This window comes from Rhinolophus sinicus, chromosome 17 (assembly GCF_057876585.1).
Source record: "Rhinolophus sinicus isolate RSI-liver-muscle chromosome 17, RSI-T2T, whole genome shotgun sequence".
Lineage (NCBI taxonomy): Eukaryota > Metazoa > Chordata > Mammalia > Chiroptera > Rhinolophidae > Rhinolophus > Rhinolophus sinicus.
This window is the reverse complement of record NC_142517.1, coordinates 44,773,932-44,797,586: the sequence shown is the minus strand read 5'-3', so window position 1 is coordinate 44,797,586 and position 23,655 is coordinate 44,773,932. Positions and strand designations below refer to the sequence as shown.

Sequence of the window (23,655 nt, the reverse complement as noted above, 5' to 3'; positions counted from 1 at the left end):
CTTCCCATATACCTCTGATTCGAAAGAGAAAGGTGGGAATAACGGAAAAAGAATGAAATGGAACTTGCTGGCAGCCAGCTGCACGGGCTCCTTCACATGCCATGTTTTCTAAACGGCTAATTTGATGTTTTCAGCAAAAGCATGCAAAAGATACCTACCAAATTTTTTGGGAACCCAGTCGAGACCAAAAGTGAACTTCTTGATCTGCACTACCAAGTATTCAGGGAATGAGGCAAATCGCGAGGTTCTGGGAAACACAAGGGGATTATATCAATGAAACAAGGCGGTAAGAATTATGAATATAGTTCATGAAGCATCACAGGCTCTGTCTGAGGCATGCCTGGCAGCTCCAATGCTGGACGACAGAGGAGGGTCACGCAGACATCAGCAGACACACACTCCCCCCTCCTGCTCATTCATCCTGGCCTTTCCATAAGAAAAACATGTTTAATGTCGGAGAACGCTGTCCCTTGAGAATGATTTTGGGCCCATTGCCAAATCGTCACTTTTACTTTGCTGTGGCATTTTATAGGTCAGAAAAGTACTTTTCAACCATTAACATTTGTTGTTTTTCCTAAAACCCTTGCTGGCATTTAGTGTATATATATATACTAATATATATATATGTGTGTGTGTATATATATACTAATATATATGTGTGTATATATATATGTGTGTATATATATATATATATATATATATATATATATATATATATATATATATATTTGTAGGTGTGTAATGGCATCCATGCATTTTGTGTTTGTTTTTGTATGTGGGGTTTGAAAAAGCTCTCCAAGCAATCCTAACATCTCCGCTCCCACTATCTTACGGCACAGAGGTGGCATAAAGAGCGTTTTTATGGAACTTTGGTTGAGGTTGACTATTTGAAATGCCAGGGCTGCACTAAAATACTACTTACCTAAACACCTGGTCACATGGATCTTAGAGGTACATATATTATAGGTATCTAAAATATCTACGTCTGGGCCGGCCCAGTGGCTCAGGCGGTTAGAGCTCCATGCTCCTAACTCTGAAGGCTGCCGGTTCGATTCCCACATGGGCCAGTGGGCTCTCAACCACAAGGTTGCCAGTTCAATTCCTCGAGTCCCGCAAGGGATGGTGGGCTCTGTCCCCTGCAACTATGATTGAACACGGCACCTTGAACTGAGCTGCCGCTGAGCTCCTGAATGGCTCAGTTGGTTGTAGTGCATCCTCTCAACCACAAGGTTGCCGGTTTGACTCCCGCAAGGGATGGTGGGCTGTGCCCCCTGCAACTATCAACGGCAACTGGACCTGGAGCTGAGCTGTGCCCTCCACAACTAAGACTGAAAGGACAACAACTTGACTTGGAAAAAAGTCCTAGAAGTACACACTGTTCCCCAATAAAGTCCTGTTCCCCTTCCCCAATAAAATCTTTAAAAATAAATAAATAAAATAAAATATCTACGTTTGTGCTTTAAATTTAAAATACATATGGTCAATGTCTTGGGCTTCCCTTCAAACTTTCAAAAAGGTGAATTGCCTGGACTTGAGTCTGACAATTTTATGCACAAACTATTCAACTTGTACAAATTCATGCCCAGGTTCCAGTTCATTCTCTCCACATTTACCATCTTGGTTATAACACCCATTTCTAGCTGAGTGTCAATGTGGATGTGGTGGGTATACGTAAAAAAGAAAACTAGCTGTAGACAGGTACTACAGATACCTTTTAATAGAAAAGATTCTAGAGCCCCTCCCCACAAAGTCCACTTTCCAAATCTCAGTCACTGCCTTCTACTACTTGGAATGCATCCTCCCAGAACCCAGAAACCAAATGCACTGCTGCCCCCTAGTGCAGAAGAGATGTCACAGTACAGGGATAGAGCACTGTTCCAAGGGTTAAAAGACAGGAATTGGGCTCTTGGAGATGCACTTAATTTCACTCCAAATCTGGGTAAATCACGGACCCTCCCTGAGGTTCCATTTTCACATCTACAGAATGGATTTATTAATAATACCTGCCATCCAGGGCTGTGCAATGTTTATGAAATGATGTGGAACTACTCGGCACACTAGAATGTACACCTAAGGAATTAGCGTGATTACGTGGCCACAAAAGAGCTGGACCGCATGAGGCCCTGGGCACTGACTCGGTCCTTCACTGATCTGTATTTTGCCCCTGGCAAGTCGCTTACCCCTCCGCACCTCAAATTCTCCATCATGATAATGGCAGAAGGATACAGGCAATAATATAAGGGGGCTCAGCAAAAAACAGGAGCTTACCTTTCCTAAAGAACTGATCTACTATGATCCTGGCTCCCTCTCCAGAAGTTATATATGATCTCTAATTAAGTTTTCTTATCTTCTGAGAACCAGCAATAAACATCATTCTTACTTAAATATAACCAAGTCCTCAATTTCACCAAACCCAGCAAACTCAACCTGATATTTTCAACTTAGTAAAAATGTCTCTTCTCTGACCTCTTCCTCTTACCACATTAAGCTTAAAATCTGGAAAATACATAACAGTGAAATCAACGAAAGGTCATCAGTAAATTAATGATTTCCAAAATGTGGTTCAGGGGCCCCGAGACGCTTGCAGTTGCTCTGGGTTCAGCATCTGGGTGAGGTATCAGCTGGCAGGTAATACCATGGGGTGGGGGGCAGTGGAGGGAACTCAAGGCTGGGGCAGGGTGGGAGGAGGGGGGATAATTTCACGCTTCCTTACGGCTAACTACCAATTCAAGAGTGCCAGAAAGCAGTCACATTTAATATCTACTGTTAAGAATTAGAGAAAACAAAGACCCACCTCGGGGAGTCTAGATAGTGATGCCTACAACTAAATATTTGCAGCACTGAAGAGAAAATCAGGCCAGCAAGCATCATTCCTCCATTACAGGTGGAAGAAGGACACTGGGTGGTAACTTCCCCCCGGGACAGAACATAAGTGGAGAAGTGGACATGGGAGAAGAACCCAGATCTCCTGACTACTAGCCCACAAAACAAAACACAAAACAAAAATTATTCCCTCCCTAGCACATAATATAGATTATAAGCCTGTTTTATTGGACACAAGTGGGGTCTAAGACACCTGTGGTTGTGTGAATCATAATACCATCTTACCACCCATGAACACGCATGCGCAAATGCATACACTACTCTGCCAGCCCTCCCCTACCTCAGTTCCTGCCTCTCAAGGCCCCCTCCTCACCCCACTTCCACTACCCAAGCACACATACATGCACACGTCCATACGCACATACACACACACTTACTTCACGCCCGCGGACTTTGCCTGTAGGGCACTGCTCCAGAAATCATCAACGTTTTCTGGTTCAGAAAAGGCCTGAAGACAGGCACTAAATGGTATCTTAGCACGAACCAACTCGGGAAGGGGTCTTCTGTTTGCTTCTGCTTCCCTTCTCGTTAATTCATAGGCAATCAGTTCATCTGCGTAAAAGACCAAATGAGAGACTTTGCAATCGCTCTTATCTTCTTGAAATGAGAAACACCGCCTCTGGACAATCTTCCCCAAAGGCTTGTGGGCTGGGTGGGACAGCGTGGCTTACTTGCTGCCCTTCACCACTCCAGAGAAGCCTACAGAAAAGCTGTTCTTAGGTGTCTTGGATGGCACTGATAGGCTGCATCAAGCCATTCATATTTCTTTTGCCTCTTCCCCTTTGAGACTGATGGGAGGGAACTGTGAACTCTGGCCCAGGTGAGAGGTTCAGACCACATGTGTGACGTAACTGATGCATAAACCTGGTTTCTCATTTGTCCAGAGAAAGGCTGGTTTACCCAAATGCCACCCTCCAATCAGAGTCTTCATACCAGAGAATTTCATACTGAAAGACACCCGAGGGCTCACCTCTTCCTGGGCCCTTCGTGATGATTAGAGGCCAGGGATGGGGTAGGTCGAGGAGCAGGAAGTCTAAGGACTGCAGTTAACCACCGGCACACAGTGCGTAACACTGACGTTGCCGAGGCAACTCTGTGCTGAGGTTACCCACACCTTAGATTTCAGAGCAACCCACCTAGAAGGCCTTCCTACACTAGCTCTGGTCAAATGATTAAACACCAAGGGGAAAAGAAGTGAGTGCGCTGTGAACTTCCAAAGAGTCAACAGATCTGCTCCTGGAAACTACCCGTAAGTCAAGATTTTATATAGATTTTTGAGTGGGTCTCTCTGGGAACTCCTTTTGTGTTTAAAAAAAACAAAACAAAAAACTCCTGATTCAGTTTTTAGGCACGCGTATTCACTTCTGTGTTTCCTTAGACTGTGCTTTTAAAATCCACGCCCCAGTCCACCATCAGTGTCTGATGTACTTACATCTAGGACGCTAGCGTTCGGTGTTCCCAGAGATCAGTATCCAGAGACTAAGCTATCAATCACCTTTCTGAACAAAATAATCCCCACTCATAAATTATACACAGCGAGTTAAACAGGATCATAAAACTGAGCAGAACACATGAGCCAGTATCCCTAAGGTTGGCAAGAGAAAGCAATTAAGCCTAATTCTAAGAAGAAAACAAACGACAGACCCTCACCCTTATTTCTACCTTGTATGAAGGGTATTTAAAAACGGGTCAAAAGCAGCATGAGCTTATAGAAAATGGAAATCATTTCACTTTAAATGCATGATAATCACCACTTTCCAATTAGCATAATCAAGTAACTGCCCCCGCAAAAAAGAGGAAAAAGGGTACCCAGGGAACTGCTGGACTTTACAGAAATGACCAGTTCATGGGAGAGAAGCAACCTAGCAGATATTTTTACTTCTTCTGCTTCTAAAATGTTAATTCTAAGTAATATCATTTATCTGTTGTGTTTGGGAAGAACCAGCTTAGACTGACTGCAGGAAACTTCCACTCAGACCCCAACCTGGCGGCAGTATCTCGGCCTTCGTCCTGCTTCCAAAGTCCAGAGACCCCTCTATGGGCCTCGGCCTATAAATAGCCCCGTCACACTTCATCTCCTACAAGAGGCATTGGAAATACTCAGATGCCAAAGTTGGATTTTGTTAAGTGACCTCTACTTGAATGTCTCACATCAAAAAATGCAGTTCTGATCATTTCCCTCAGACTTTATAGCACAACTTATGAGTGATAATATTAAAGAATTTTCCACATGTGCAATTACAAACATTTTCCCCCAAATTAAGCTGACTCCAAGCCAACCAGTTGGTCAAATTTATATGCAGTTAAATAGGTTCCATCCATAACCCAGCCGCAAAAATCTGTGATGCATTTGATTGTTCTCAAAAGAAAGTCACATGGGGACTGAAGAAAAGATGAAAAGAGACATGCAAACCATATGCCATCTGGGCTGGGTCTACTCCGGATAGAACTGTGCTGTGACTAAACCGTGTGATCTCTGCCTCAACGGTTTTCACAGATGAAGAAGCACACGGCAAATGTCCTACTTTGGAGCCTTTACCTTTGTTGGTTGCTGCCTCCATGGCGACAGGTAACTGCATCAGGTAATCCACCCTCTCCATGTAGCGGACTTTTCGGGTCTGACAGCACTGAATGCGTTCTTCCACCAAAAACCGAAAAACATCACTTGGGTTTTCTGAGCCAATGCGGTTCCTCTGAAGGTTGGAACACATCAGGTTCGTGAATTTATGAATATTAACCCATAAATAAAAATTAGCATAAAATCAAACATAACTCTGATGTAAAGACCTGGTGTTATAAAATAGTCCCTCTGGGCATGCTATTTCACCCGAGTACTTTAAAAGCAAAACAACGGTATTTATCTCAACTCCAAAAATGGGGGATGGGTTCAATAAATTATGATTCACTGTGTGAATTAATATTATGCAGCCATTAAAAATCATGGGAGAGGGACTGACCTAGATGGAATTAGAAGAAAGGGGATGAGGGAGTGAAACCAAAGAGAAAGGACTGCCCTGGAAAAATTAAACCAATGGATGACGTGATTATATTAATGTATTCATATAAATTATTCATAAATAAAATAGAAGTCATGTTGCATTCAAATATGCAATGACATGGCAAAATGTTCACAGCAGGTGAAGTGGAAAACATTGCTTAGAAACACAATGTAGGAAATTAATAAATGCATCTGGAAAATAAAGGGTGGGTCAGACACCAAAATGTTAACACTGGTTGTTTGTAGGGGCTGCTATTACGCGTGATTTTTATTTACACCTTTCTGCTTTTCTGTATTTTCCACAAAGAACACATTTGTAATCAGGGAAAAAAGCAGTTTTTTTTTAAGAGGAGGAAAAAGGCTTTAATCATGAATTCTCAGTGGCTTTTAAAAACCACAGCATTGAATGTGATTCAACTCTGCTGTGAGCAGTGTGACCACCTCTGAGTGGTGGCAGGAGGACACCAAATACCACATGGGACTCTCAAGAAGCTTTGTCACCAAAAGAAAGAAAAGAAAAAGTACAGTAACTGACAAATACACCTATAACACTTACAAATTAAGAGGACGACAGGGCGACCCATGAGCGCCCAGAAAATAGGACATGAGGCGTGATGACGACCGGTGGGCAGAGCAGAAAAGCCTCAAAGAAGCCAAATCTGACAGAGTTTGACAGTGAGAGGTTTAGGTGAGGGGGTGGGGCATTCTGGCCACGCCAGAGTGGGCTGCCCCTAGGGGCTGGGCACACTGCTTACAACCCTTCTGAGCAATTTTGAAGACTGACTCACCTCTACTAGATTCACTAAGTGTAAGAAAAACTCCTGGGCATCCTGCTGTCTATTGGAGGAGAATTCCGGATGACTCTTGCTTACAAAGGCCTTAAACATGCGTGGAGAGATCCCATTCTGTTGAGGCTAAAATATAAAAATAAAATCAACTTACAATACTTTCATACCCATGAATAGCACTGGGTGGCAAGCAGAGTGGGGATTACCATAAGCCCTGATCTCCAGATGAGAGAATGGAGGCCCACAGAAGGTAAATAAGAATAACGCTGGCATACACTAGATGTTTAGTATGTACCAGGCCCTGCACTCTGAGCCTGATGTGAGAATAGGACGGGACTCTTCCTGTTGACTCAAAACTAAAAATCCACTTTCTCAAGAGAAACACTAGGTCCATCTCCCCAGGACTTGCTACATAGTGGCCAAACTGGTCCATTACAACCCACTTCAGATCAGGCTAGAGATGCATTAGGGAGAGGACGTCCTGTGAAAAAAGTTAAAGGAGAGGTGAGCTCTACAGCACCTCCCTTCCCTCCCCAGAGGGAATAGGAGAGAACCCCAGTAGAGATTGGGGTACTTATAAGAAAACGCTATGGCACTGCCTGCCCCAGGCCACCACTGCAGGCTGCTCATGAGCCTGCCCTGGGCTCTTGTGGAGCAGAGCACAGCAGTTCCCAGGAGTGTACCCCTCACCTGGAGACATGGAAGGACGCCGGTGTAGTGGCCAGGAAGGCAGAGTGGGAAGAGTGGGTGGGACATCTTTGGCAGGACAAGGCCCTATGAACTTTCCCCAGGGGCTAAAAGGATAGCTCAGAAGGCTCCTTCAGAAAGGGCACCACGTAAGATGATGGGAGGTCAGCCAGCCACGGAGTCTCGGGACAGTAGCCAGGGTGGGGGGCTACCGGGTCACCTGGATAGGGCATCAGAAAGGGTCTTTGTGGAGGTCCCTGAGGAAACAAGGCGGGGGCATCTCTAAAAACACCACTAATGTGCCCCCACAAAAAGGCCAGCCATGACAGAAGACACATAGTAGCCAAGAGGGAGCCAAACACACTAGCTCAGTGGGAGGCTCTGCGGCCTTTCTAATCTCTCCCATCCCTTGATGTTGACTCTGGAGGGGCCTGAGGGGGTGGAAGAAGGCAGAGAGGTGGAGTAAGGACAAAAAAATACCAGAGGATGCTAATGCTGACCATCATGTACCACTGCTGGTTTCCAAGGCTCCTGAGCTTGGTAAGGGGAGAAGCTTTAAACTGGCTTCCTCAAGCTGGTAACATGCAGGAAATCACAGGAAATCTGGGCCATCGGCCTGAGACGCTGTAAAGCGGCAGAGTAGGAAGAGTCCACAGGGCCTCTGAAGACGGGGTGGGCTCATGGCAATGCTGTTTCCTGAGTCCCCTCCAAGTTCAGTTCACCTAATAATGGTGCTACATGTCACCTCATTTAATACAATAACCCTATGAAGAAGGTGCCACCGTTGTCGCCATTTTATAGCTAGGGAAACTGAGACTGGCAGAGAGGTTCCAGATAGGTCTTACGAGACCGGATTATCATGCAGCTAACAAAGAGCAGAGCCAGAATGAACTCCAGGTTCTGATTCAGGCCCAGGTTCTCTGCAGCAAAAACAGAGTGGCAGCTGTAGCACACAGTAGGTCTCAGTGAGACAAACTTCACCTTGACACGCAAAAGAAGTTAACTCATATGCTATCTGCAAATGTGTGGCGGCTGTTCCACCGGCTTCTTCACAAACCTCAGCATGCTCAGCTTCCAGGCCATGTTCCCTTCCTCTGAAGTCCAGACAACTCGCTATCTAACTGGGCCATCACTGGGCACAGAGCAAAATGCCCCTGCTTCCCTTCACTTTCAGCCTGCTTCTGGCCTATCTCCTCAGCCTGACTGCAGTCTGGCCAGCGAAGGCCATGTCTCCAGGTCAATACCTAAGGTCTGGAGACAATGACGGGTGTGCACAACCACGCAGTCAGATGCAATAGGCGATAGGAAAACTCCCACAGCCATCTCCCTGCAGCCAAGGGGTGGCTCTACATATAAAATCTCTCCAACGCACATGTTCTAAGCAATGTTTCTAATAAAACTCAGGTGAATTTTCCTGTCTTGCTGAAAATATATCTGATCTAGTCATCCAGTATTAACCGACCCCAGACACTGCAGAGCACGACTGGGGAGTCTGCCCCCCGAGCTGACAGATAATGGGGGAATGAGTGACGATGCGGAGACCTACAGCGGATGTGAAAGAACACTGCAGAGGATCTGAAACAGTGCTAGCAGCTCTTACAGGACAAGTAAGTCCCCAGAGTGGCAGCATTTGGGCATCTGAGGACCTGGAACCTGTACCTTAATGACCAGCTAACACACACACACTTGGCTTCAGATGTGCTTCCAGGGCTAGGTAAAGACCAATTTATACCTGATAATTAATTTTACTACCTGTATACGAACCTCCTGCAAACTGTAAAATTGTAACTTTCTTCACTCACAATGCTGATGTATCTCTACATAGTATCAGCCAACACAAGCATGCAAAAACAATCCTTATCTTGGTGCATCGCGGCTAACATGCATTCATTCTCTCAACAGAAATTTACTGAGTGCTATAAAACGTCAGACATTATTCTGGGTACTGGGATGAACACTTACTAGGTCCAAGCACAGTTCTGAGCACTTTATATGTGAATCTTACTTAACTCACCCAATCTTATGAGGTGATTAGTATTATTTTCTCCACTTGACAAATGAGGAAACAGGCAAAGAGATGGTAAATAAGTGGCCCAGGATCACACAGCTAGAAAAGTCAGTCCCTCCCTCCCCTCCCCTCCCTTCCCCTTTCGCTCTCTCTCCTCTCCTAATACTGCCTCTTGCACACATGTGCCTAGTTCTCATCTCTGATGACGCTGAATCCATCTTACCAGTTGCTCAAAAAACAGAAAGTATGTCTTGAACTCTGGGTACGCGCTCTTCAAACCCACACACCTCTGGGGCCAACACCACAGGCCAGTCCAGCAATTACTTCCCCACTCTCAGCAGTGTAGGGGTACCAGTTGGAATGAATCTTTTGCATCGTGCGCTCCTGTTTGGGCACTCACGTCAGCACGCACTCACTGCCTGCTCCTGGTCCTGTTACTTCTTACAAGCTATGCTTCGAGCTTAGAGTGTCTACCAGTCTCCCACCAAAACAGCTGCTTTGAAAAGTTCAGCAAGTCAGTAAATTCTGAAAGGCTGCCTGTGCCACTGAGGGGTCATAGAACTGGGAAGAGAAGTTTCAAGAGAGACCCTGGTGAAAAGCCCAGAAACCCCCAGACTCTCAGAATGAACTGTGGCCTAGCCTCATTCATTCCCCTCCCCTGTTTCTTTTTCTGTGCCCATTCATTTCTTTTCCCTGTACTGACCTTCCTTAATTCTTCATTCAACAGTCAAGCTATAGCTTGAGGATTGTCATCGAGAAGTTATTTGAAAAAAAAAGCTTCCTAACCAGAGAGATGGTACCTCTCTGTCTTCACATTATATTGCAGACCAGTTCCTGGCTTTCACAGCTGGGTTTGAGCATTTTAGTTCAAACTCAGCTGCCGCACACCTACTGCCTTGACCATCCGTTGTCCCCATCTGCCCACAACCATGCCCCACACCAGTGCTATCTGATTTCAGAAGGGAGGTCTCACAAATTCCCATGTTCAACTATTACTGTGTCCACTTCATATCTTGTATATTAGAAAGTCAGTCTGTACAACAGTTGAGCCTGAATCTAATCAAATTTCCAGATCTGATTTCCAGTGTATAAGAAACACAAACTAAACAATACCTCACGGAAGCAATCTTTAGAGCAATCCTGGGCAAAAGATCACCCAAGTGTCCCCTCTGGGCCAATCACCACACAAGATGAAAGGGAGACACCAGTGGCCCAAGACCCAGGCCTGCCTTCCAGCACCCTCTCTCTGTGAGCTGGCCTGCCACACTTCTGACACACTCTCTGTGAACTGGCCTGCCACACTTCTGACACACTCTCTATGAGCTGGCCTGCCACACTCCTCACACACTCTCTCTGTGAGCTGGCCCTCACACGCCTAAAGCAAGGGCTGGTCCTGGCAACTAACTGCGTAAGAGGGAGCCCCAGATAGCCTCCAAAATAGCAACTGCCTAAGGAACCTGTTGTATTTATAGGATACTGTACTTACTTTCTCCATCAGCAATTGCAAAACTGATGAGCTAAAATTACAGACAGGACTACGGTGTTGAAAATCTTTCCCAAATGCTTACATAGAACTTTCTGTTGAACACTGCACACAGATGACAGCCCGACTAACCACTCATATTGCCCCGAGCCTAATGTTCTAATTAATAAATAAGCAGCAAGACTGAGGCTTTGTACCACAGTAGAGCAACACTTGTCCAGATATTTACATTTGCTGAGACCACAGGAATGAGAAAAAGACCCATCTCAGCTTGTCCCCAATACACAGGAGTATACTGTCTATTGATTTAAACTTTTAAACTTACACTTTGGACCAGCCGTTCCTAACCCAGGTTCAAACCTCAAAGCTCCTAAACTAAAGGAACAGAGGGCATTCCCTAAGCTATTTTTCATATTTGAAACGGTCAGTTAGAAAGGTTACATTTGCCCAACCTAGGAAAATGGAGGTTAATGAAAACAAAGTTCTTCGTTTGGGGCTTAAATTACATTACCTCCAAGTAGAACACTGGTTACCTCATGCTGATAAAAAACTGAAACCAGCAACTATATATCAAGGATTATTTAGATGGGAAATCGAATGAATTGTCACTTAAGAAACATAGTTTGTTCAGAATACAGAATTGTTTAAAACATGTTATCTTCAGAAGGATAAATAAATTATACGATAGTCAGCATTAAAATGTGTGAAAGCACTGTCTCAGAATGCATAAAAATCAGGAATATGTTTTTTGAAGAAAAAGTATCCTTTTATAGTGAGGAGGGCTTATCTACCTACTACAGACACAACTTAATTTTAAAAATCAATTCAAAAATGTATGTTGAAATGGCAGTGCCCCAAACACTGCAAACCTTTTTATAGATGAAAATGTGTACTAAGCATGCATAGATAAAAACTAGCTTTCCCCTTGGTCTATAGCAGGCCCACTTAACACCAGGAAGTATGTATTCTAGAAATGACACAAGATACGAGTATCAGACAGAGGTGAGTAACCCAAGTTACTGAGCTACATGGTACTTCTGCAAACTCGAAGCCCCCCTTTGCCATCCACCCACCACCACCAAGTACTGCAACAACTGTTAGGGTAGCAGGATAGAGTAGTGGTCAAACACACAGACTTAGGGGCCAGGCTGCCTGATGGAAAGCCCATCTCTCCCACTCACCAGCTTTTAACTCTAGGCAAGGTTTCTGAGCATCCGTTTCTGCATCAGTGAACACAAAGGAAGACCTGGGCTTTCATCAGTACTATATAATGTTAGTATTTGCATCATGGTGGTGGTGGCCCTGTAAAAAGGCATTCCCGCCACATGGCTCTGACCCGTCTCACGTGCTCACTCCCCTCCATCACGTATTCCTCTCTTAATCTATCCTTTTCCCTGATTCGGCATACCTTCTTTCCCCTTTTGAGGCATTCTAGTCTCGTGTATAAGTCACAAACGCCCAAGGCCTGGGACAAGATCAACAGGCTCCTGATACCTGAGAGAAGAAAGATTCTCACAAATTGGTTTCTCTGAAACCAACTGCCGGTGACCATCCTGATGCCCCATAAAGTAAATCCCTCCCCTGTCAAGGGGAATGGAGATTTTACTATGAATTAATTGTCTATTCAAGTCACAGCTTGAAACTGATACCTTTGGGACCACCAAGAAAATTATTTGGTCAATTCAAGCTCATTTTGAATGTTAAAGGGACCATGGCATCTCAGAGCAGGGAAAGGATTTAATGAATCATCTAGATCAAGGGTCATACATCCAAATACCCAGCCTAGTAGCCAGGTGAGGAATCGCAAAAGGACTGGAGCCAGCTGGGGATTGTGTGTCCTGTGAACAGAGGGCTGCTCCTCAGCTCCAACCAACTGCTTTCGGGCCTGGAATTGCCAGAGGTGCTGAGTTTTTAAAAGAAGTAGGAAATGCAGATATTTATCTGTGGACCAAGCAAAACTCGCCTGCAGGACAGATATAGCCCAAATGTTGCCAGGTTACATAGCTTGAGCCAGACAGAGCAGCGGTTCGCACCTGCAAGCTTCAGACCCCTGCAGATCACAGAGCTACTGCACTAACCGGGCACTAAATCCCAAGGCAGGGGGAGAGCAAGGGCCCCAAGCCGTTATTGTTCATAGACTGCCTTGCTCACATAAGAACTACTTTTTTTCTTAATGTAAAAGAAAAACCAAATCTTACTTCGCAACATTGCTAACTTGATGAGTTTTCATTTCACATTTCCTCAAATGAAGAGATTCCAAAAGCACAACAGTCATGTAATATACAGATTTTTTTTTTTTTATAATGGAGGGGGTACCTTCACTCTTGCAATATTCACAAGCACCACCTAGACCAATTCTGCCATTTGATGGCTGACATGAAAAAGTTACATGGAAACCAGGCTCCTCAGTCCCAAGCCGGTCTCCTTCGCCACCAAGGAGAATGGACTCTGCCTGAAAAGTGGCCCACAAAGAGACAGCTTGGATTAAAAACCCAGGACAAATGTGATCAAACATAAAATTTTAAACCGTTTTTTTAAGTTTTTTTTCACATTACCTCTTCAAAGTTTCACAGGAACCCAGAGGTAGAAGAAGCCTGGATAACCCCATATCCCTGCCCTACACCCAAACCATCTCCCCCACTGCATCCCAGATGAGGGTCTTCCTGGCGCGGGTGGGTAAGGAAACTCATTATCTTGCAAAGGCCGGATAACAATGCAACTGGGGAGCTTGTCTTCCTGCCCCCACAACACTCAGGTCTCCTGGCCTGGCCACTCAGAATGCCCGCACACGTCTTCACCCTCCTCACAACCTTCTTCCTTCTCCCCACCCCCAACACTGCCTCTGTATGTGCCCTTCATAAACTCCCTTAGCCTGTTTGCTCCATTTCCCCAACTAACTGGCTACATTGCAAAAAAAAAAAAAAAAAAAAGAGTTGATTTCCTTTTGATTCTTGCTCAGTCTGCAGGCATTAGGTATGGATGCCTGACTCAAGATGGGAGCACAGACGTCAAACACTCGAGAAACAGAATGGGAAGAAGTTGCCCACTGAGTCACGACCGGGCCCTGTGGAGGCAGAGCAGGTGTGGGGACGTGGGCCGTGCACTCCATTCTGGACATCTGAAGCGCAAGGAGCCAGGGCGGCCAGATACAGCTGCGCGCTGCACTGCGCGCGGCCACCACCACCACTCAAACAGACCAGGGGTGAGTAGCGCCCTCTAGAGTTGCATAACAGAGCAGCTCACGCAGGCGTCAGTGGCCTATCCGTCACGCACACGGAAAAGCACATCTGTCTATTAGGAGATGAAGCACATCATTCAATTACTCTATCAATTAACAGTGACTAAATGGCCAAATGCATTTCTCAGACTTGAGTGTGCTTACAAATGCCCTGGCAGCTTACCAAAAATGAGGACTACCCAGCCCTCCCCAGAAATTCCGAATCCTCAGCTTTAGTTGGGGGTGGAGGGGGCTATGAATGTGGGTGTCGTCTTTCTAACAACCAGCCTCTTGAGAAACCCTAACGAACAAAGATGAGGCTTAAGAGAAGAAAGATACTATAAGGGCCAAGACTGTTACTGAGGGGAAAATCTTTATATTTTTATACAGTTTATTTCTTCCATCTCAGCTGTATTTTATGAAGAATATCGTTTCTGAAGACCATTAACGATGGCAATCACATAAAATCCATGCAGCAACTGCCACTAGAAACCCCACCCCGGGTTGCTCCTTCCCGCATGTTTTAAGAGCATGCAGACACCCTACACTCAGAAATGAAACAGCTATTCTGACAGCTTGCTAAATTTATGGTCACCATTTGCCAAATCATAGGAAATCCACATTCTAGCTGGTAAAGGTCCCTCCTCCCTACATACCAACGTGGCAATCACTCGGATACATACCTTATGTTCCTCCTTCATCACCTGCTCGATGAGTTCAGATTTCACTGGAGGTTTTGAATACTGGCCTGAGAGAAGCCCGTGTCCTAACTTAGTCCTGGACAAGGAGGGAGAAGCAAAAACAAAAAGGTCATTGTTCTTTCCGCTTGCAGGTATTAAAATTATCTATGAATTTCAGTAAGTACAGCTACTTTTTAGGTGAACCACTTCATCTCAATTACTCACAAATAACTAATTTACTTGATTCTCCTTGATACTGATTCCTTTTTCAACTTTTCCTCAGTACTTTATAATTTTATTAATTTTTTTCTTCTTATAAAAGTAACACATGCTCATTTTAGAAGACTTTTAAAAATACAGAAAACAAAGAAGAAAAAAGAATTGCCTTTAATTCTGCAGCCCAGAGGGAACCGCTATGAACACTTTATTGGAGACTTTTCTAAAAAACTACAGTTGGGCACTTACATCTGTGTGTTGAAATCTTGTGTTGGGTCTAAAGGAGAGTAGTCAAATATTCTTGGAAGATTTCCTACATACCTAGAAAATGAGAAGTCACAGTCAAAACACAGGAACTGAGAAAAAACAGAACCAAAATAAGCCATCATCCTAGCTAAGACCTTCTGTCAAAATTAAATCAACCACCTGAAGGAAAGTTTTTCCTGAGCTCCGACCTTGATAGCCGTATTCTTAGACCTCCCTAAAGTGTTTATGCTTCGATCAGTGAGTCTCAATCCTGGGTGTGAGTTAGAATCCCTTAAAAGACTTTCTTAAAAAAAAAAAGCACAAAAGTCAGAGCCACCCCCAGATGTTCTGATTTCACTGCCTGAGGCTGAGGCCTGGGATTCGGAATCTTTTGCAAGTCCTAAGTGACCCTAACATGTAGCCAGAGTCAAGAACCGTTGGCTTATACTATCTGGAAAACAACTGGTAAGGTTAGGACTTGCTCTCTAGTCGTGCCAAATGAATAATGATGACAACAGCAGTGACAACTACTGTTTCTTGAGGATTTCCTACATTACCTGGTTGAGTCTTCATTGTAACCATATGAGCAAGTGATTCGTTTTGTTACCCCATTTGAGAGATGAGAAATCAGGGTGCAGATTCATTAGGTAGCTTCCAAAGTCACCCAGGGAGGGAGTGACGAAGCCCAGAGTGGACCCAGGCAGCGTGGCTCCAAAGCTGTGCTCTGAACCTCGCCCGCCGCCGTCGCTGTACCTGCCCCATCCATGGTCCCTTGAGCAGTCCACAACCCCTCCTTCTGACCAGGTTATCCTGACAGCAATGCTAACTTTAGCCAGCTACCTCTAATCTCAATGTATAATCATTCCTTTCACTTCTCAAATTCATTTCCTATTTCACACCCTCTGCTTTGTGTTGCTCATCTTCCCCCTTTCAGGCTTTGACTCTGAGCCTGGAAGCTCTAGGAAGAAGAACCCAGAAGCAGGTCCCTTTCTCTGGCCCTCCATGTGCCCTTCTCTGACCCCATTCCCACCTCTCTCCCCCAGACTAACGCCACAGCCACCAGCCTTTCTCGCTGTCTCAGGGCACACCAAGCTTCCTCCTGCTTCAAGGCCAGGCCATTTCCTGACTCTTTCCTGGAATGCTCTCTCCACAGATCCTTGCTCCTTCTCAGGTCTGATTAAAAGTCACCTTCCCCCCTTCCTGAGTCCCTATCATCTGACCCTGGCTGAGTGTCTTCTTGGCATGCATCACTGTTTACAATTATATAATTTATTTACGTTCTACTTTATTATGTCTCTCTAGAGTTTACATATTAGACTATCATCTCCATGAAGGCAGAGACTTCATCTATCTAAATCATTGCATCTCTAGCACCAGAACAGAATCTGACATGCAAAAGACACTTAATAAATATATGTTGCATGAATACATTCATAATGTGTAATCACATAACCCATTTTCATAATTGACCACCTATAACCCAATAGAAAAAAACCTTACTACAATAAAGCCTTAGTAGAGAACCATGACATACTAGTAGTTAGTTAGCAATGACCTCTAACTAGAAACCTCAACTACTGGCACCTGCTGTCTACAAGCTCAGAATTTGCAGCCTAGATTATGTACCTATACCAAAATTAACGGAGCACACTTCTCTGGGACAGTCCCATCCAAACGATTTTTGGATGTGTCACTAGAGGAACAATTCCATCTAGAAATTTTCCACAAACCAAGAATCAAATAATAGATAAACCAAGTTTTGAAACCGAACTATTCAGAGCCAGAGGCTACACTGACAAAGTCTAATATACAACGTGATTAACTCATCAACTCTCTTACGATCCAGTCTTTATCATATCTCAAAACCTGACAAGACAAAAAAAAACAAAAAACAAAAAAAAACCCTTACTGAGAAGATGAACATTAACAAAAAGGCTTATTTTTTAAGGCAAGATTGGTGGAGAAGAATAAAGTTAAATGAGGTAAATCTTTGATGTCCGAAAAGTCTACTTTGCTAGTAATTTATATTCCTTTTCTAATCAATGAGGAATTTCACCCATTACAACAAAATCGAACTAAAATGCAGAAATAATGCTAGGTAATTTTTAAAATACATATTATACCTTCAGTTTGTAACCTAGTCGTTCTCAAAGGAAAAAAAACAACAACAACGTGTATTTGCTATCTGAGACTCCATCTTAGTTGTCATTCAATTCGCACACCAGTTTATTTAGATTTGGTCCTCATCGGAATTATTTTGAAATGTAAACTGGATCCAAGTGGCAGACAGGGTATCAAGGAGTATCAGGCTGAAGTTCCCACATTACACTGAGGTCGTGCATAAGTCATTTAATCTCTCCGTGAGTCACTCTTTCTACTTACAAAACGGAGGCACTGCTCCTGGACCAAACCCCACTGAGTTAGTCTCACTGGGGAAAAGGAGCTTGAACAGCAAGTATTTCAATTCATGGATATTTGGTAAAAGAACGAAAAGACAAGGGATGAGTATAAATAATAAGTTGCTCATGTTCTAATATCTACAGTAAATGTTCAGAACATAGAATATAAAATATTAGATAATATAAAATTTTAAAACCCTTGAAACATGACTGGCATGAGAGATTAGAATCTTAAATCCAAAACAGACATGAATTACATTTTTTCATTGAAGAAAAAATTCAGAAAGGTAATTGTACATCAAACTTTGGAGTATAGAAAGAATTTTCAAAAATTATAGAATGTAAAGCACTAAAAGTGTTATTGGGCTGGGAAACAACAGAACACGTTTCTTCCATGCTAGTTTAAAAGAAATAATAATTACACAACACCTACCACAAGGACATTCCTTCAATAGTAAAAAAAAAAAATCTTGGAGCATGAGACATAAGATGAAGCTACTTTGATAATACAAGTATGAGCTATAGGTAAGAATTAATAAAAATAATATGATGCGTGCGTGATGTGTCCTTTGAAAAGGTTTTCCCATCTCAGAACTTCAAGTTTGCTCTTCCTTCTGTCCAACACCCTCTGTCCCCACACCTCCCACACATCAGTCAAATCTGTGCCCCTGTGTGTGTTCTGTCCTCAAAGATGTCCTCCTGACCACGTTCCCTTTTCCTTCATGGACCTTACTATGTTTATCACCAAGCAGTTGTTCTTACGATTACTAACTTAATGTCTGTTTCCCCAAGTGTGGCCAGGTATCATGTCCCTTTGTTTAACATGGAACCCCCCACCCCCAGCCCACTGCTGAACAGAGCAGAACCCACTCCTTACTGACTGGATGAAAAATGAAAACCAGTCATGGAAAACAGACCATAAATTTCCAAAGCCAGAAAACAGTAGGAGGTAAGTCTTCAAATACCAAGAGAGAAAAAGAAAACAATATCTGACGTACTTTTTATTAACCACTATTAAAGCCATTAGCATTTGTAATGCAGGGTCTCTGGTCCCGCTCCCAGCATAAGAACGCAGGATATGGTGAGTCCAAAAAGGAACAACAACGGAGCCATGGATGGGGGGTTCATACCACTATATTCTCAATGGCGGCTGGTTGAGACACAAAAGCAAACATCTGCCAGTACACCAACGAGGGATCTTCCTACACCCCAGTCTCACTGGCGGCCGGGCGAGACACAGGAAGTAGGATCCACATGATCTGCAATCGGCCATCCGTGCTTGCTAACTCCACTAGCTAACGGCAATCCATACTTGCTAGCTCAGCCACGGCAGTTATATCAGTGGCCAGTGGCTAACTGGTTACAGCTAATGGCCATCTACTACCTGCACCAGCACCTTCCATGGGAGGCCAAGAGCCTGGAAACTGCTCTCTGGGACTCTGTCCCCACAGCATTCAACTCCATTGGGTAAAATATTGCCCTGTATATTCCTAGTGTGCTGTCTGCCTGTCTGTCTGTCTGTCTTAGCATACGTGTCCTCTTCCACACTTGAACCAAGGTAGAAACCTAACCACTCTGGAAAACACAAGAGACTCTTTTCTAAACATAGGCAGTAGCTGCCCACAAGTACACCCGCCGCAGGTCCGGGTCTCTGTGTCTCACTATCCTAGCACAGCCAAGGAAGAAAATGGCCACAGATGCAGCTACTATGGCCCTCGGTGTGGAAGGAGGGAGATGGCCTTGTATGTGCCCAGTGAGGAAGTGCCCTCAATCACTGCCTCACAAATTATCTGCAGCTTTTTTGTTTATTTCAACTCATACAAATGATACATTTAAAAAATAGAACAAAAATAAATTATTAGAAAACTAAAACTAAAATTTATAAAACTTGGCAATGTCCAATTACCACAAAAATTTCTAAACGCTCTGTGGGGACAGAGCCAGGAGAGCAGTTTCCAGGCTCTTGATGTCACATGGAAAGGTGCTGGCTCGGGTAGTAGATGGCCATCAGCTGTGACTAGTTGGCCATTAGCTGTAACCAGTTAGCCACTGGCCACTGATATAACTGCCGTGGCTAAGCTAGCAGGCGGCGTATTACGGCCAGCAAGTATGGTTAGCAAGCGGATTATATTGCAGATCGTGTTGATCCTACTTCTTGTGTCTCGCCCAGCCACCAGCGAGACTGGGGTGCAGGAAGACCCCTTGCTGGGGTATTGGCAGTTGTTTGCTTTTGTGTCTTGACCAGCCGCCATCGAGAATATAGTGGTATGAACCCCCCATCCATGGCTCCATTGTTGTTCCTTTTTGGCCTCACCACATCTTGCGTTCCTGTGCGGGGAACAGGAGCCGAGTCCCTGCATTACACATAGTGCAGCGAGCAGGGTATGGTGCCAGCCAAAACTCTCCGAAGGGCGGTGGAGCAGTTTGTGCATATGAAAACTCAGTCTCGGGAACCCCTTGAGGAGCAGCGCTGGGAGTAGAAAACACAATCTTCCTGAGAGAAACGTGACCCCTCGGTGAATTGGTGGTCCTCTCGAGCCTTCGGATGGCACACCGCCCTGTTGGCTATAGCAGGCGACGCCTGCTTTCTGGTAGGCTGCTACTGCCGTAGGTTCCTAGAATTGTGGACATCTTACGCCAAAGCCACCACCCACTCGGACACCTGGTGTGGCAAGCAGGATTCCGGCCATGTAGGAATGGTGTCTGACTCTGGACAGAAGGACATGTGGCCCCCCCCCCCCAAGTGTGTGGTACCCAGTGGCCACTGTTCTCAGGAGTTGGACCCCTGAGGAGGGGTGGGAGGATGTGGATGGCTCTCCAGCCAGTGTGCAGAGGGCCCTGCACGTTCTAGCTGAGCGGTTGCTGGAGGAGGTGAAGGGTACAGCTGACCGTGTGGGCTGGATGTTCCTCACCACGTTGCATTATAACACGGAAGACGCACTTAATGAAATAGCCCAGGTGCGGGACCAGCAGCCCTGGTGGGAGGCGTTGGAAGCTCAGGACCGCCAGTTAGAGGAGGAGCCCCACAGTGGAGACTCTGAGGCAGAGGCGGACAATGCAATTGGAAGTGACGTAGCTCCCCACCCCCACCCCATCGTGCAGCAAAAGGTGAAGCATAAGCAACCTTTGGGCCCCGGGGGTGTCGCTGCCGGTAACCCAGCTGTGACTGAGTTCACAACCTATACCCCTTACACTCCCACTGAGTTGTAAGAGCTGGGGAGGTGGTGCCAACAGTGCCCTGGAGAGCCAATCTTAGCAAACGTAGCTTGGATGCTACGTTTATGGGATGAGGGGGCAGACAGCATACTCTGCTCTCCAGGCGAGATGGAAAAGCTAGCCTTCGTGGGGGGGCATCCATCCCTGCAACAAAGGTTACAGAACTGCCATAGGTTGGCCCAAGACCAGGGCAACCACACTCCAATGGAGTGGCTCACCGCCGCAGTATGCACAGTAATGGGAGAGGCTGGCGAGCTTCCAGACACTGAGTAAATGGCTGTCGTATACTGAACTTACTCAAATCCTCCATGAAATGGGTATGAGACACGCTATGTTCAACCCTAATATGCGGGGGCTGGAAGTCAAGCATTTTACAACCGGCATGAGAGATATGGTTTTGGATACTGCCCTTGCAAGTGCTTTTGGATCCTTGGTTGCCATTCTCACACCCTATGTGGGGCGGCAGATCCATGAAGCTACCACCACCATGGCCACCCTGCATGACACGCTCACTCTCAATTTCCATTATATGTCATTACTGAGCCGTATCCAGCAGTGTGAGGGCCAGCAGCAGGCCGTGAACCACATTTTGAGTGGCAAAGAAATGAAAAGCCTCAGTCCTCTAAGAAACTCCACTCACCAGGAGGACACTGACTAAACAGATCATTGACTCTCACCTAGCACATCTATAGGAATGGATTCGGCAGGTTGCTGTGAAGATTAATGATCAATATTTTCTTGGCACAGAGGGTTTAAAAGTGGAAGCCATTATTATGATGATGACAAATCCCTGGGGGAGGTTTCTCATTTCACAAAGCTCTCCTCATCTGACCTGATCCCCATAACACTTGACAAGGGTGCTCACCCAGCTTTAGGGCAAGAAGTCACACCATGGATGATGTGGTGAAATGTCCTGCAGCTGAGGAAGATGGGCTTCCCCAGTACATACGGACTGGACTGGACCTGTAGGGGATGGAGGGCAGTTCTGTGTACCCAGGTCTACATTGGGGAAACTTACGCTCTCTGGAATTCTGGGATGCTGAAGATGGCCTGCATGACGGAACTGAGATAGCAGCTATTGCCCAGGTTCTTGAGACCCGTGTACCCCGAGCCATACATGGGCTTCAGCTTTGTCCCCGTCTCCTGGATCACTTCCCACTCGCTGACTCGTGGCTTGATGTCATTGTCTCGGAGCCCGTTCTCTGTCTGGGGCAAAGTCATTGAAGAAAAACAACTTTAGCTGTGATTATTATTCAAAGATGACGTCCCATTAATTATTTGTAACAGCAATGTTCTGCCTCTTTCCACCCCCAACTAAACAGAGGAATAAACAACCTAATTAAAAGAGATGGAGATAGTAATGGTTGCACAACAATGTAAATGTAATTAATGCCACAGAATTGTACACTTAAAAATGGTTAAAATGTAAATTTTATGTTATGTCTCTTTCCACAATGAAAAAAAACCCACACATTTAAAAGATTTAAAAATAAAAGAGAGATTAAGAAGAAAGGAGATAGGAAGAAGAAGAAAGACAAATCGGAATAAAAAAAAAAAAGAAGAAGAAGCAAATAGAATAATTTCAAGAGAAGATAAAACACAACACAGCAAACAAAAAGGCAAGGCAGTTGGAGAGGAAAGTGGAACAAACCCTGGGGGCTTGGGAGTGCCTCGAAATAGGAGGAAAACTTAAAGAAGAGCAGAGAAAGTAAATTAACAAGTGACATGAGTGAGAAAGAGGAGACAGAGAGGAAAACATGAAGAGAGGGAAATGGCCTGGGATGGGAGGAAAGAGCTAAAACAAGACATGCACATTTAATAGTCCCTCATAGGGACAAATTAACATAGTCATGATAACAGTTTAAAAACACAATGTTAAATGAAGCAAAGCTTTGCCATCAACAGTAATATGTTGGCTTAGTCTTTCCACCCCCAGGAGCTCTGCTTCCCTTCCTGAAATTAATTAAAGTGATGTTGGTCACAGATCATTTTAAAGGTCATCTTCCTGTACCTTCTCCCGTTAGTGAACAAAGAGTGATTCACGCAACTCTCCATCAGAGGAGATAGACATTCTGTAAGCAAACGCCAACTAAAACAAAATGGTACTTGACAAGGTGCCATTTTTATTGTAACATTAAAAAAACCAAACTGTTAGGCAAAGAAAACATCAATTAATTACATTCAAGAAGTAAATACAAAGAATAAAACCTAAAGCCTATAAAATAAAAATTCATGTTAGAGGAATTGTATATTAAATAAACCAAACAGCTCCCCAGTCCCCAACAAAGTGGGACTAGAGACCACAGTGGACGTTCTCACCCCGTGCATATGAAGCATGTCAATTCCAAAATGCGCCAAGTGCTTGGCCAAATGAGGATCCAAAACAGGTTCCTCTTCTTGAAAAGAATAAACATCTAGAAGGTGAAGAGAAAATAAGCACTGAGATCTGTAACCAAGTCATTCAGTATTCAGCATGTATTTACTGAGCACCAGGCTTGGGATATATCAATGAACAAAACAAAATTCTCTTGTGAGTTAGTTACATTCAACTGGGAAAAGACAGATGAGGAACAACAAACATAAAAAATAGGTAATTTTTGTAAATGTATCCAGATATCAATTCTTTTGACATTTCAGGAAGCAATGAAAAAAAAAGGTTTGCTGGAACTGAAAAATAAAAGAGTAGTATCTAAAGTTAAAATAATTTAAAATTAGAAAAACCTAAATGCCTAATGCATGATTTTTCTAACCAAAACCACAGTGGCATAACTATAAGTTCAGGAGGAGGGAAGGGTGAGGGAAGAGAAGGGTGACAACATCTACTCATGGCAGGG

At 44.5% G+C, this 23,655-nt stretch overlaps 1 protein-coding gene across 2 annotated transcripts in view; it reads right to left on the bottom strand.

Annotated features, from left to right (window-relative positions):
- Positions 1–23,655, bottom strand: part of USP13 (ubiquitin specific peptidase 13) — a 105,235-nt gene that overhangs the window by 30,236 nt on the left and 51,344 nt on the right. For both annotated transcript variants that reach the window (XM_019751835.3, XM_074328294.2), the window contains 8 exons: positions 23,141–23,235; positions 21,840–22,027; positions 15,210–15,281; positions 14,748–14,841; positions 6,670–6,795; positions 5,423–5,576; positions 3,261–3,435; positions 159–247 (listed from right to left, as the gene is read on the bottom strand). In XM_019751835.3, the coding sequence (XP_019607394.3) occupies positions 159–247; positions 3,261–3,435; positions 5,423–5,576; positions 6,670–6,795; positions 14,748–14,841; positions 15,210–15,281; positions 21,840–22,027; positions 23,141–23,235 (993 nt within the window). The remainder of the gene's footprint in view (positions 1–158; positions 248–3,260; positions 3,436–5,422; positions 5,577–6,669; positions 6,796–14,747; positions 14,842–15,209; positions 15,282–21,839; positions 22,028–23,140; positions 23,236–23,655) is intronic.